Here is a 13,708-nt window from a genome sequence, read left to right on the forward strand (position 1 = left end):
TAATTGCCCAGTGGAATATGATTCAACGGATAATCGAGACTGGTTATTGTCTGGCGTTGACGTATTCCCTTTCAAGATTATGCGCAGTGTTTTGTCGCTTGTATTTATTGAGTACGTCTCCACGGCAACGACGATTGACTTAAATGTCTTACATGAATAGATAGATTATTCAATGGATAGCTACATCATCATCATAAATTGTGATATGAGTGATTGGGTTGTTAATGCAAAACATTAGTTACATTGACTTGTCTTTGCATGTGTTTGTGACGGGTACGCAAGATATGCTCACCTTTTCGCGAACACCTGGTATCATCACTATTTGATAGTGATTCATAAACACATGCTTATGATATAGTCGAAATCGTACAACCGAGATTTCCGTTGAATATGGAAAGGGTTTTGTCGCTTTTAAAGTATCCAATTCTTACATACCATCTCAACTTTGCTTTGCCTATGTAACATTGCAACTATACCTGTGTCAATACTGTCGACCAGTATCAGTGTTTAATGTTCATACATACATTTATACGATCGCTATTTGAACAGGTCCTTGGCAAGCATATTAGGTTACATCGGTCCCAGGCACGCATACTTAACTGGGCTTTTGGAAGAATGCCCTTCACCACAAGAGGACGAAACCTTCCACGCTTTTACTTCAGGATTGAGTGGACCGCTGCACAGTTGCTCCCAGACGTTGACGATGAAGTTTGACAACATCTTAGAACATTTAGGGGAGTTTGGCTCCTATCAAAAACGCTTGTACCTGCTGGTGTGTTTATCTGCAATTTCCATCGCCTTTCAGACGCTTCTACCTGTGTTTTACCTGGCCGTTCCGGATTTCAGGTAAGTTGTTTTATAATACAATTTATTGTAAACACTGTATGAGATTTATTATGAGATTATTGTTAAGGTTCATTACAAGAATTAGAAATATATTATTTACACAGGGTTTATTTTTTTCTAATTAGGTATATGTGTGTATGTCTGTCTGTCTGTCTGTCTGTCTGTCTGTCTGCTACACTATTCCTACTTTACACATAATTGCCAGCTTATGAAACATTATAAGTAAACTGTGTTTCATCATACGAGCACGTTGACAACAGGCGCGGAAATTGTGGTTTGGTTTTAATGAAAACATGTTCACCTTATGATGTAAGTGTATATAAACATATATATGAAGTAAAAACAGAAGTTTTCAATATACGTTGGGTTTGCAGTGAGGCCAAATAAACAGCTTGAAATGCAATCATTATATATCTTAGAAAACAGAAATATCTGGTGAAAATTCATATATTGCAGATGTTAATAAATACAACTAGACAAGTCACATTTTAATTTTGTTTCAATCAACAATCACTGGAAATGTTGCTTAAAAACATTGATGTTGTGCAACCAGGTCACTTTAACGGAGGTGGACACTGTACAACATGCAATTACCCTACCCCTGACCTCCTGCGTGTGTTGTGGCATACTCTGACGTCTTAAATTACTTGTGCAACGCGGTCACTTTAACGGAGGTGGACACTGTAACACTGTAACTGGACCCTACCCCTGACCTCCTGCATGTGTAGTGGCATCATCTGACGTCTTAAATTACTTGAACGAAATTGGTCTGAATAATAAATTTTAAATATGTATGTGAATAATTAATTGCTTGTTTTTAAATTTGGTGTGATGCTTTTCCCAAATGACAATATTGAAGGCTCTGTCCAGGAGGTTAAAGCACCGTAAAGATAATGTAATAACCCGAGTTTTAAACTGTATAAATGATATTATTTTGCTCAAATATGTTTGATTAAATTTGTTTTTAAATCTGACTTTGCATTCACGACTCACTTGTGAACATATCAACTTGTTCTCATCACTAACTTAAACTTTAACTCAATCGCTCTGACGCTCAAAGGTACCCTATTCGATGTGCATGGAAGAGTCAATATTGACCAAAAACAATGATAAATATCTTACATTCACATCTTTCTTGCACACATCGCTATCCCCAAGCCACCGCAATGCAGCAATGAAAGTGCGTTTATTGTCCGCCATGTGTGTCAGGTAAATATCAGCGTCAAGCATGTGGCCACTAGTACCACTTCACCTCTATCGCCCTTATATACCATGTTTGACTGACCCCTTTGAAGCCCGTAGCATTGTTTCAAACCTACATATACTATCCAAGACAAGAAACGCACTAGTTTCAAAAGTAGATTTCGTGGATGGAAAGTGATCCATGCTGCACTGCACTGAAACTCTGTATATTCTGTTTTACTTATAAAGTGTCATATGTTAATAGTCTTTAATAGAGTTACTATATTTTGACATTTGCGTGAATCGTTTTCTAAGGAAACCAAAAAGATGTTTATACGTGCAAGTCATGGAAAATTTTAGTTCGTTTTCTGAAATCATTCAGTTAACAAATTGAATTTCAAAACTCCTCGGCAATAATTCAATAATAGTGCGAGAAATAACGCTTTTGGTAGACTTCAAGTTGTATCAGAAGTTTCAGTGGCAAGGCTCAATTACTAGACTTCGGCACGATATCAGAAACATGGCACCACAAGAGATCGTCCAAGATCAGAGAGATCCCGCATCACAGCAGCCCAGGACCGCTACATCCGGGTCCTTTACTTCTAAAACAGGACGCTCACTAACAACGTCCACTACAACACCTCATCCTGGTTGACGCCATCCCCAGTATCTGCCGGAATCCGAGGAAGAAGGCCAAACATTGGTGTAGCGTTTGGTTCAGTGACGAATCTTGTTTCAGAAGGAGAGATAGGCGGATCCGTGTGTATCGGTGACGGAATGAGCGTCACACCGGATGTTGCGTACAAGAAGTCGACAGCTTCGATGGAGGAAGTGTTTTGATGTGAGGAGTCATCACTTATGGGCGAATAACAGTTCTTGTTAATATCCATGGCAACTTAACAGTTGTGCGCTATCGTGACGAGATCTTATGTCAACACGTTGTCCAAACTCTTCAAAGCCCCATGCGCCTGCAAGGCTCTGCTTCTCCCAACACAAGGGCAGGGGTGGCCCAGTCGTCTAGGGTGCCGCAATTGGCTGTTCAGATTTGCTTCCCTTGGGCACGCCAGAAATCTATGATTGTGGGTTCGAATCCCGGTTCGCCCCGATTATGTTTCAAGGTTTGTCACTACCATACCCGTGCTCTTGGGTGTCACCAAAGTGGTAAACGTCTCAGACCTGCATTACTTCAGGCTTTCCTTCCATATTAAACTGACACGCAGTGATATGACTGGGGTTCAGTTAAATGTGGCGTTGAACCCAACTCACTCACTCCCAACACAACACGAGACTGGCGCATGGAAATACGTCTCCGCTAACGTTTCATGAATTTTATTTCACTTTGAAATCTTCGAAACACACACAATGTCATTTCCCACGTATCGCTTTTGAAGCCTTCTAGATGTCAAGGATAAAATTTCCTGAAAAACACACATGAGTTTCTTTTTACGGAGAGTATATAGGCAACCGGGTGACATGTTGTTTACTTTTCCAAGTCGTACCTAAGTCTGGTTCGACACACATCGAGCGTGAGAGAGCAATAGACTTGCTCACCGCGGATCGACCTGTCTCTGACGTTGTACGACGTCTTCACGTTACGGTACGATTGTCAACGGACTACAATCATGACTGACCGCCCTCAATGGCAGGTCAAGAGCGACTGGATAGTTTTTGCAGATTAGAGATTTAGACAATTCTTGTCACTTCGAATTAGGTAAAGCTTGTTACTGCCAGCTGATACCAATCTAATATTTACTTGTAGTTTGTTCTTAAAATCACTATGGCCTGTCCATGCCAAAAATACTGAACAATGTGTATAGAACATGTGAGTGAGTGAGTGAGTATGGTTTTACGCCGCTTTTAGCTATATTCCAGCAATATCACAGCGGGGAACACCAGAAATGGGCTTCACACATTGTACCCATGTCGGGAATCGAACCCTGGTCTTCGGCGTGACGAGCGAACGCTTTAACCTTTAGGCTACCCGACCGCCCCCTGTGGACAAGAGGTCTTTGATGCTGCAAACGGGGTTCTGAACTTTCGAAACATTATCTGTACGTTCTTTATGGTGTGGAGGGTGCTAGCGGTAGGGCAGGTCATGCTCATCCTTTTCACGAACACCTGGTATCATCACTGAATTTCAGTGATCCATTCATATAGTTTTCACCACTATACTCATCGCTAAAAGAAACGCTAACTATAAAACGTATAGAGAAGTATGTACGTTAAGAAGAGATGTTTCCAATGTGAACCAATTAATGACAAAACTCATAATCAGTGTTACCACAGAGTGACTTTATTCTCATCACGATATGCTGCACGTAATTTCCAAACTTTCCATGCATTGGTGCATCTCGAGTCATGGATCTATGACGTCACATACCCACATTCCCACAACATACCAGGATGTTTGTTTGTGCATCAAATCAGTCCAATATCTCTTGAGTATGAGTAAGTCTTCATATATTAACCAACATATATGATATTCGCGTTTCTTTTGCAGGTGAGTATATATGCCTTTTACGCTGTTTCGGGGGATACTCGAGACTGATCATTCTCTCGCGTTGACGTTGTATATTTATTCATCCGGATATGCGTGACCTTTTCAGGTGTGCAGCTCCAGGCCTAGCTAATGATTCTTACAAGAGTCAAGGCTCGGCTCATGACGTCATCATCAACGGTTCTGTTCCCTGGGAACGTGATGACGATGGCGTAACGATGCTATCAAAATGCAACGTGTACTCTAACTTGACAGCGGGCAACGAGACACGACAGTGTACAACCTGGGTGTACGACGAAACCACTTTCACGTCCACAGCTCTGGCAGAAGTAAGTGCTTATAAAATTTCGAAACTGCCTGTTATTTCAAGACATTTTATCGCCCAATTGTTTCTAAATTATATAATGACGTCACAAGGAGAGACTGTAAATATTTACTATTCGCTAGAATAAAAAAGATGAAGACAATATGTTCCGTTGTGTATTATGGAGGTTGGACCAATATCGCCCTCTGTCTATTCTTACCATTATTTCTATATTCCAAATTTAATCCTCAATACGTACCAACTGTGGAACTAAGGCTGCTTTATCAGTATGCCATTTGCATTGCATCGTGTCAGTTAAATGTGGTGTTGAAGGAAAACATGGCACATATAGATCCTACAAACACCGAATCCTGACAACGAAAAAGGGACGGAACTTTTCAGAGCGAATTAATGCGCTCCAGACCACTGCACCACCCACAACACTGTAAATCCGTCGTGCAAACTTAACACACATTCAACAATATAAATATACAGAATAAGAATTTTCCTTGCTGATTTTGTTTCATCATTTCAAACAGTTCAACATTGTGTGCAGTGACAAAGGGTGGCGAGCCACATCCAACTCAATCAATTTCGCAGGAAGCCTGTGTGGAGCTTTCTTCCTGGGATTTCTATCAGATTTGTGAGCATCTCTTAACTTATACAATATCAATTGAAAAAACCTGTAGTGTCCACGTTTATATACGGTCATAAAATACGTACACTTAAGACACGCCCACTTCCAAATGTTTAAAGCAGATGCTAGAAAAATTACATTTGGAGAAGTATTGAAAGGGTTCCTACACAATATGAATATTGAAATTGCATTCACATTCAGGATCGGCCGAAAGAAGACATTCTTTCTGAGCGCACTTTTCCACAGTGCATCTGGTATCGGGTTAGCCTTCGCCCCCAACATTGAGGGTTTCATAGCACTCAGGTTCATCAACGGTGCTGCCAATGCCGGCCTCTTCATGTCAGCCTTTGTTATCGGTAAGATTTAGCCTTTATGTCGAGCAATATTCGAGTGTTTGTGACGAGTGCCACTGGTGATAGAATAGATGAATGAATGATAGATTATTCAATGGATAGCTACATCATCATCATAAATTGTGATATGAGTGATTGGGTTGTTAATGCAAAACATTAGTTACATTGACTTGTCTTTGCATGTGTTTGTGACGTGTACGTAAGATACGCTAACCTTTTCGCTTAACCTGGTATCATCACTATTTGATAGTGATTCATAAACACATTCTCATGAAATAGTCAGTATGAGTTCCAGCAGACGCAATATCAGATCTCCATTTGCTTTGTGTGGCCTGTGTGTCATAGAGACATAATTAGTATCATTTAGGTATATTTAATTTATCGATTTAACACATTCACTCCTTCAGTGACGTCCCTTTGTGTTCACCCATACTCTCCCATTTTTCCTGACTACTGTCTCGGTTGTATCTACTTGACGTGTAGCGTCCATCTTAGTTCTCTGTCATTGTCATCTAACACGTCAGTGGCCCCTATCTGTTGTCCGACCATTCGTCGGCAATGAACTTGAATCGGAATCGGAATATTACAATACACGATCGTTTATTGTGGATATGGAAGGGTCATGTCCCTTTTGTTTATTGACCAAGTGACAACTAAATATGTTGACACAACATGTTCTTCGTGTCCCTGCCTACAACAAAGTAGAGGTTTCCCTGTGAATAATTCCAATTCGCCACCACAATAGCAAATTCATACCGAACTCTCCTCTTCAGAAAATATTATTTTCAATGTTTAAATGCTGTTAATAACATATTCTATCAAATGACGTTTCCACTGTGAACAATTCAAAATCGCCGGCATGGCAGTTATCAGGAAAAGTGTGTGTGAAATACAATTTTATATACCCTATTGCTGACTGTACTTGGCTTCAGTGTGTATTGAAAATGTTTCCGAATTCTTTACTTTCGTATCCTTTTTAGGATATCCACTTTACTTTGCATCATGGCTTCCAGTCGAATAGTTAAAAAAGAAATTTAAGACCTTTTAGAATGCAAAATCAGTTTAGAACTCCAATTAAAATAGATTAGGCTTACAAAAAGAGCCAATATGACATACTCAATGATGAAATACAGAAATAACAGAGGGTATGTGTGTATTATTCATTCATGTAAGTTGTGTAGCATGTGTAGTTAACTCGAGTTGTGTTACAATGATTGATGCATGCATGTATTGACGACATTTCTTCTTTCAATATTGCCTTTCATAAACACATGTTTAGTTGAAAGAGTATATTTTTCTTATTGTAACTGCTCTCAATTTCGAGTTATTATATTGTTATATATAGCAGTTGTATTGATTACATTAAGCTGTTTTTATCGTTTTAGTTCCAGATACATAATTATTATCCAGTTATATTTGCCAGTTAACGTCCGACCCCAGTGGCCTTAACTGGTCGTATTATTTCGGTTATTTCCCTTTGAAGGGGTGGAGCTTGTCGGGCCCTCGAAAAGAGTAATTGCTGGAATTGTCATCGAACTGTTCTGGTGCCTCGGTCTGTTCATTCTGGGAGCTGTGGCTTATGGTATTCGGAACTGGCAACACCTTCAGCTGGTTCTCTCTGTGCCATCTGTGCTATTGCTCTTCATGTGGTGGTAGGTACATTGTATATAATGCTATTTTTGTGATATTGATAAGGCACTGCCCTACTCTGCTTATATCATAAAAAGGCGAATTCGGCCTTGACTGAAATCTGCCATCCCACTTCATGTACTGTTCTCGTCTTAAAGAACATAATTATATCAAAAACGTGTATGCTAGTTACGACCCCAGAAACAGTCCTCAGTTGGCAATGATAGCTCGTATCATCACTAGTTGATATGGATTCATACACACATGCTCAGGATATAGAATCAATGCTGGACTGCTTTTAGAAGAGATTTCTTATAATTATGGAAATAGTTTTGTCGGTTTTTATTTTCTTAAAACCAGCTAGTAAGGATTTTGTGGTTACAATCTGTCACTTGACTGACTGTGTGTCTATTCCGCAGGTTTATTCCCGAATCTCCAAGATGGCTGCTGTCACGTGGGAGGGACGCTGAAGCTGAACAGATTATCCGGAAGGCGGCAGAAGTGAACGGCGTTGACCTTCCTCCCAAACTATTCGACAAATCAACAGTGGACCTGCAGAACCAGCCCAAAGTCAGGGTGTGGGAAATGTTCACAACGCCAGTTCTCCTCATAAGAAGTCTCATCATCTTCTTCAATTGGTAAACGGGACATCACTGACAGGAACCCTTCATCTCATCAGCAATGTCTTCCAGAGCCCTGTTTCACAAAGCGCTAAGATGATCGTAACTCCATACTTGAACATAAACTTACGACAGTCGTAGCGCAACGATCGCTTTGTGGAACGGGGCCCTGGAAATTCTTATAAGTGATTCACTGAAACACGTTATACGTCGTTTATAAACACGCCCTGTGTCATAAAGGAGCAATCATCACATTTAGTAATTTACAATATTCATCACGTTCTTGTTCCATGATGTAAAAACATAATAATTGTCGCACGCGGACACGTGGTGGCACAGGTGACCCAGGGCCAAATGTCGCTGTGAGGTTGGTCCCGTTGGCTTAGGGCCCCGTTCCAAAAAGCAATCTGAGCGCTAAGACTTTCGTAACTCCAATACTTTAACACAGACTTACGATAATCGTATTTCTGAGATCGCTTTGTGCAACGGGGCCCGTACTTATTACGAAGTGGTAACTGTCAAAGGCCTGCTTCCCGTTCCTGTCGTGATGACAAAGTAGGCACTTTTTATGGATAACAACTTACATCCGTTGCCAAGCAACGGTCTTGCCTAAGGCTGAGAACGGTTGTTGTTATTCGTAAATTGTGTCTGCTTCGTCATCCGTCAACATCTAAGTAATGCCTATCAAACAATTTTTGTCGTGATGTATGTGAAATATCAGGCCCATCTCAATTACTTGCATGGTGTGTTGTAGGTTTGTGGTCAGCATGGTGTACTACGGTCTTGGCCTGAACGTACAAAACCTCAGCGGAGACATCTACCTCAATTTCACGATTGCTAACATCGTGGAAACATTGGCCTACGTACTATGTATTTTCCTCCTCGATCGTGCTGGAAGAAAGAAACTGCATTGTGGGAGCATGATGCTGGGTGGTATCGCGTGTCTGGCGACCATGTTTCCTGTAATGTATGGCAACAGCTGTAAGATTTTATAACGTTTCGAGTAAAGCACAGGTGTTTTTTTAAACATGAAAGTACATGTAGCAGCATTGTTCTTTATTGCATTTTGGTCATCAAAATTACACCAAGAAAGTATATGATATATGAATATGACATCATGGTTTGGGGATTGAACTGGATAAATTTGACATTTAAGACCAAGTAGTGTGTTTGTGTGGAAACAAGCACATGTCTACAAGGGAAAAAAATGACTTACATTTGCATGTGTTTGTCACAGGTGGGCAGGATACGCTTACCTTTTAATACTTAATACTTTCATAGCGTGATTCATAAACACATTTATTTATTATTTATTTATCTTTTATTACAATTATGGAATTTTTTTGACCGCTTTTATTTCCACAAAAGACAAGATGTTTCATTGCTCAGAGAGACGCTTGTCATATATTCTCCTTGAATGAATGAGAATTTAAAAAAAGGGTATAGTGCTATAAAATCATAAAAAAAACATACCAAAGTTTTCACAAAGACTTAATGACTCCAATACATGATATTCATCAAACCGAAAACTTCAGAAACATTATCGTATATTTTGATTGGGTATCGTTTATCATTATTTCGTTGATACATATGAACAGTTTGTGGCATACCGATTCCTTAGACTAATATCTTCTTTACCAAAACAGAAAGCCACGGGGGAATACAAATATTTAAGATTGTGCAACTTTTAATTGGTTGTTTCAGCCCACACCTGGATTACCACAGCACTGTCAATGATTGGGAAACTTGGTGCTTCTGGAGCCTTTGCCATCATATACGTATTTTCTGCCGAACTGTTTCCAACTATTGTCAGAAACTCTGGAATGGGTTCTAGCTCCGTATTTGCACGTGTAGGGGGAATTATCTCCCCTTTCGTTGCTGATATAGTACGTACACATATAGCAATCTTCATTAAATTGACATGAAGGTACAGTGTAGCCTCATTAACTTTATATAAAATTATATGGCGTGAACAACCAATACCCTTTCGAATGTTATTGGAACCGTGGCACAGGCGAGATCACAAGTGACGAAGGAATGATAAAATGCGCATTTTTCATGACGAAAAAACGAAATCATTATATATTTGGTATTATGTGCTTACATGTGTACTATCATTGTAATTTTCTTCCTAAGGTCGCAGTGGAAATAGCTGCTGTGTGGAGTTTTGTTTGTTTGTTTGTTTGTTGTTTAACGTCGCACTCAGCAATATTCCTGATATATGACGGCGGTCTGTAAATAATCGAGTCTGGACCAGACAATCCATTGATTGACATCATGAGCATCGATCCACGTAATTGAGATCGATGAGATGCATCAACCAAGTCAGCGAGCCTGACCACCCGATCCCATTAGTCGCCTCTTACGACAAGCATATTCGCCCTTTACAGCAAATATGGGTTGCTGAAGACCTATTTACCCCGGATGTTCACGGGTCGTGTGTGGAGTAGCACCAAAGTATACATCTATGGCCGGGCCACTCTTGGTACCACTGCAACTTTAAGCATTGATATGACTCTACGTTAATTGTACACTATTAGGCCGCCATATATTTCTTGTTTTCATGAAGCAACTCAATCCGTGTGCAGGTGTGTAATGTAAGCTAGTCTGGGTGATGATCTGTTCTATAATTACTACTTACGTATTTGGTAGAATATATGACATTTGTTAACAAAGAACTTGTTTCCATTTTTAACAGGGCTTACTTGTTGGAGGCAACCTTAAAACAGCTCTTCCTCTTATTGTGTTCGGAGCTGTGAGTGTGGGTGCGGGACTGCTCTCACTTGCACTTCCGGAAACCCTCGACCGAAAACTTCCCGAAACAATCGAAGACGCCAAAGCATTTGGAAGGTATGTGATATGAATATCATCTTGAGGATTATTTTGAAAAGACGTTTCTGTTAAGTTGAGACTCTATTCAATAATACACCTTACAGAAGTCACAAATCGCTTTACAAGGATCACAATTATATCCAAATGATAACACATGTTTTCTTTACATTAACGTTTTATAATCATGACAATCCATTAAATTTATGAATGTACTCATCGTCTGTTTAAGGACCAACAACAGGAGAGAATACAATCTGGACACGCTTGAAGATATCAAGTCGGATGATAAACAAGCTAATGAGTTTAAGAAGACATACGACCAAAAGTTCTAATCTGAAAAGACAGATAAGAGTGACTGCTTGACACTTCACCCCTTACCGTGTAGCAAAGGACAGGATCGAAGACTGGTAACGAGAATGCGGCGTTACAGTTGCCGACTGATGCGTGATATATCCGATGATCATGAAACAAAAGTGATGGGTATTTCAGTGGCGTGACCGCTGACACTGTTATTGCGTTTTGTGTGAAAAACCTTCCTGAAATATACTGTTCTTTTATCAGATAGTTGACTCGTTTTCGTGTTTTCGTGCATTTGACGTATATACATGTATGTCATTAGTTATGATAATAAAAGCAATATGACCTTTTTCTAAGGAAACAAAGAGGAAACCCCATATACCAGAACCTTTCCTCACGAATGGTTGACAATGCCCAGCAGAGTTCCCCAAAGTCTTATGAGTGCTCTCACATTCGCACTTAACATATACACACTCGAGCATAATCTAGCTCGCACACACGGGCATAATCGTTACCGTTTTTATCTTAACATTATCCAGTGTCCATGCTTCATACTTGGTTATTATCCCTCCATTTCTACATACAATAACACTTGATTTATAAAGATTTACACACAGTCCCCGTTTCAAGGAATATGTATGTAAAACATCTAGATGTCTCTGCAAGCCCCAAACAGTATACGAGAAAAATACAATGTCCTCGGCAAATAAGAGTAACATCAGATCTGACAAATATTCCATGATCGCAAGCTGCATATATTTCCAACACAAGCTCATTGATAAAAACATTAATAAGACAGGGCTCAAAACGCATCCTTGTCTTACCCACTAGAGGTGTTAAAAAGAAGAAGTTTTAAAGCAACCAATCGTTACACCCGCTTTTACAGATGCATGCATACTTCTTTTTAACAAATTGTAATTTTACCATGATATCCTTTTTGTAGAAGTAAAAATAGCATTTTCTCCTGTCAACATAATCAAACGCCTTTCTGAAAAAAATGAATGCACAATATAATCTACCTTTTGGCTTAAAGAGATATTTGGAACATAATGCATGCAACGTAAATATATGATCAATGGTAGAATATTGAGAACGGAAATCTGCTTGGAATTCTGAAATAAGCTCATTTACCTCTTTTCCAGATTCTAAGGCGTTTTTTTAGAACAGACGTAAAAACCGTCCCTAAGTTGTTCAAAAGAGAAATGCCTCTGTAGTTTTAAGGATACATTTTAACTCCACTTTGTATAATGGTATTATCATCCCTAGATTCCATACCTCAGGAAACACTCCGCTATCAAGAACTTTGTTAAATAACAAGACTAGAAAGTTTTAAGAGTACAGGCGGCATACCGTCCTTTCCTGGTGCTTTTCCCAACTCTAAGTCCGCAATAGTATCCTGGATTTCTTTCTCAGTAATACGACCAGATATCAGATTCGTCAGTAAATGGCAATTCGTTACAATCATGACATGAATGGCTTTCAATAAAATCTATAACGGATTGATCAAACAGTAAATGATCAGTTCGTTGATCCGTGTTTAGCAAATTCTTAAATCAGGAATACCACCCTTCTGGGGTAATAGATGATTTGCCTTTATCACTAAAGAGAAGGCGTTTTAATGATTTCTAAACTGTTTACAGTTACTCTGGGAGGCGGCATCTTTTATATCATCAGCTGTTTTACTGTCATATAAACTCTTTTTGTGCTTACCCCAATGTTTAAAGTTTGATTTGGCCAATATATTATCATTGATGCTCATTTCACACTTAAATTTCCTTAACTTATAAAGACATTTGTACTCTTCAGCCTTGCGATTATTATATTCTTCATCAAACCATGGTGGTTTATTATCTGTGCTCTGAGCAAAATTGTAGCTGTCATAACCAACTTGTGAGCAACAAAGTCCAAATAATTCAGTTAATATAACTACTGCAGCATTGACATCTTCAGTTAATAGTATTACATATTCTTCCTTCATCAAACTCAAAGAATTGGTTGAAATTAAGATATCAAAATTCAAGTGAGAATCTTCTCGAAATCCTAATCTTGAAATTTTCTCAACAGGAGTGAGTGAGTGAGTGAGTGAGTGAGTGAGTGAGTGAGTGAGTGAGTGAGTATGGTGTTACGCCGCTTTTAACAATATTCCAGCACATTGTACCCATGTCGGGAATCGAACCCGGATCTTCAGCGTGACGAACGAACGCTTTAACCACTAGGCTACCCGACCGCCCCTTCTCAATAGGAATATTCACTAAATTACAATCCGAACTTTGAAAAGCAACTTACATTCCAGTGGCAAATGATCAGATTCAGTTCGCGGCAATACAGCTATATCATGGCGATTAGTAAATAAGGCGGTGCTAATGATAAAATAGTCAACACCACTAGTTCCTTTATTTGAAATAAAAGTAAAGTTACTTGGAGTGTCGCCGTTTGTACGACCATTAACAATATGCATATTCATGGCTTTGCACAAAGCAAGAAGTTGTTTTCCATAATTGTTTACTACAT

At 39.3% G+C, this 13,708-nt stretch overlaps 1 protein-coding gene across 1 annotated transcript in view; it reads left to right on the forward strand.

The window, feature by feature from the left end:
- Window positions 1–11,462, forward strand: part of LOC124147630 — a 28,851-nt gene extending 17,389 nt beyond the window's left edge. The window contains exons 10-19 of the mRNA XM_046518308.2: window positions 550–846; window positions 4,635–4,854; window positions 5,369–5,472; window positions 5,668–5,822; window positions 7,303–7,471; window positions 7,868–8,086; window positions 8,823–9,049; window positions 9,773–9,954; window positions 10,767–10,918; window positions 11,130–11,462. Coding sequence (XP_046374264.2) covers window positions 550–846; window positions 4,635–4,854; window positions 5,369–5,472; window positions 5,668–5,822; window positions 7,303–7,471; window positions 7,868–8,086; window positions 8,823–9,049; window positions 9,773–9,954; window positions 10,767–10,918; window positions 11,130–11,232 — 1,828 coding nt within the window. The 3' untranslated portion in view covers window positions 11,233–11,462. The remainder of the gene's footprint in view (window positions 1–549; window positions 847–4,634; window positions 4,855–5,368; window positions 5,473–5,667; window positions 5,823–7,302; window positions 7,472–7,867; window positions 8,087–8,822; window positions 9,050–9,772; window positions 9,955–10,766; window positions 10,919–11,129) is intronic.
- The last annotated feature ends 2,246 nt before the right edge of the window (window positions 11,463–13,708 follow it).

Source organism: Haliotis rufescens, unplaced genomic scaffold, assembly GCF_023055435.1.
Source record: "Haliotis rufescens isolate VD_foot unplaced genomic scaffold, xgHalRufe1.0.p SCAF_32, whole genome shotgun sequence".
Classification (NCBI taxonomy): Eukaryota; Metazoa; Mollusca; class Gastropoda; order Lepetellida; family Haliotidae; genus Haliotis; species Haliotis rufescens.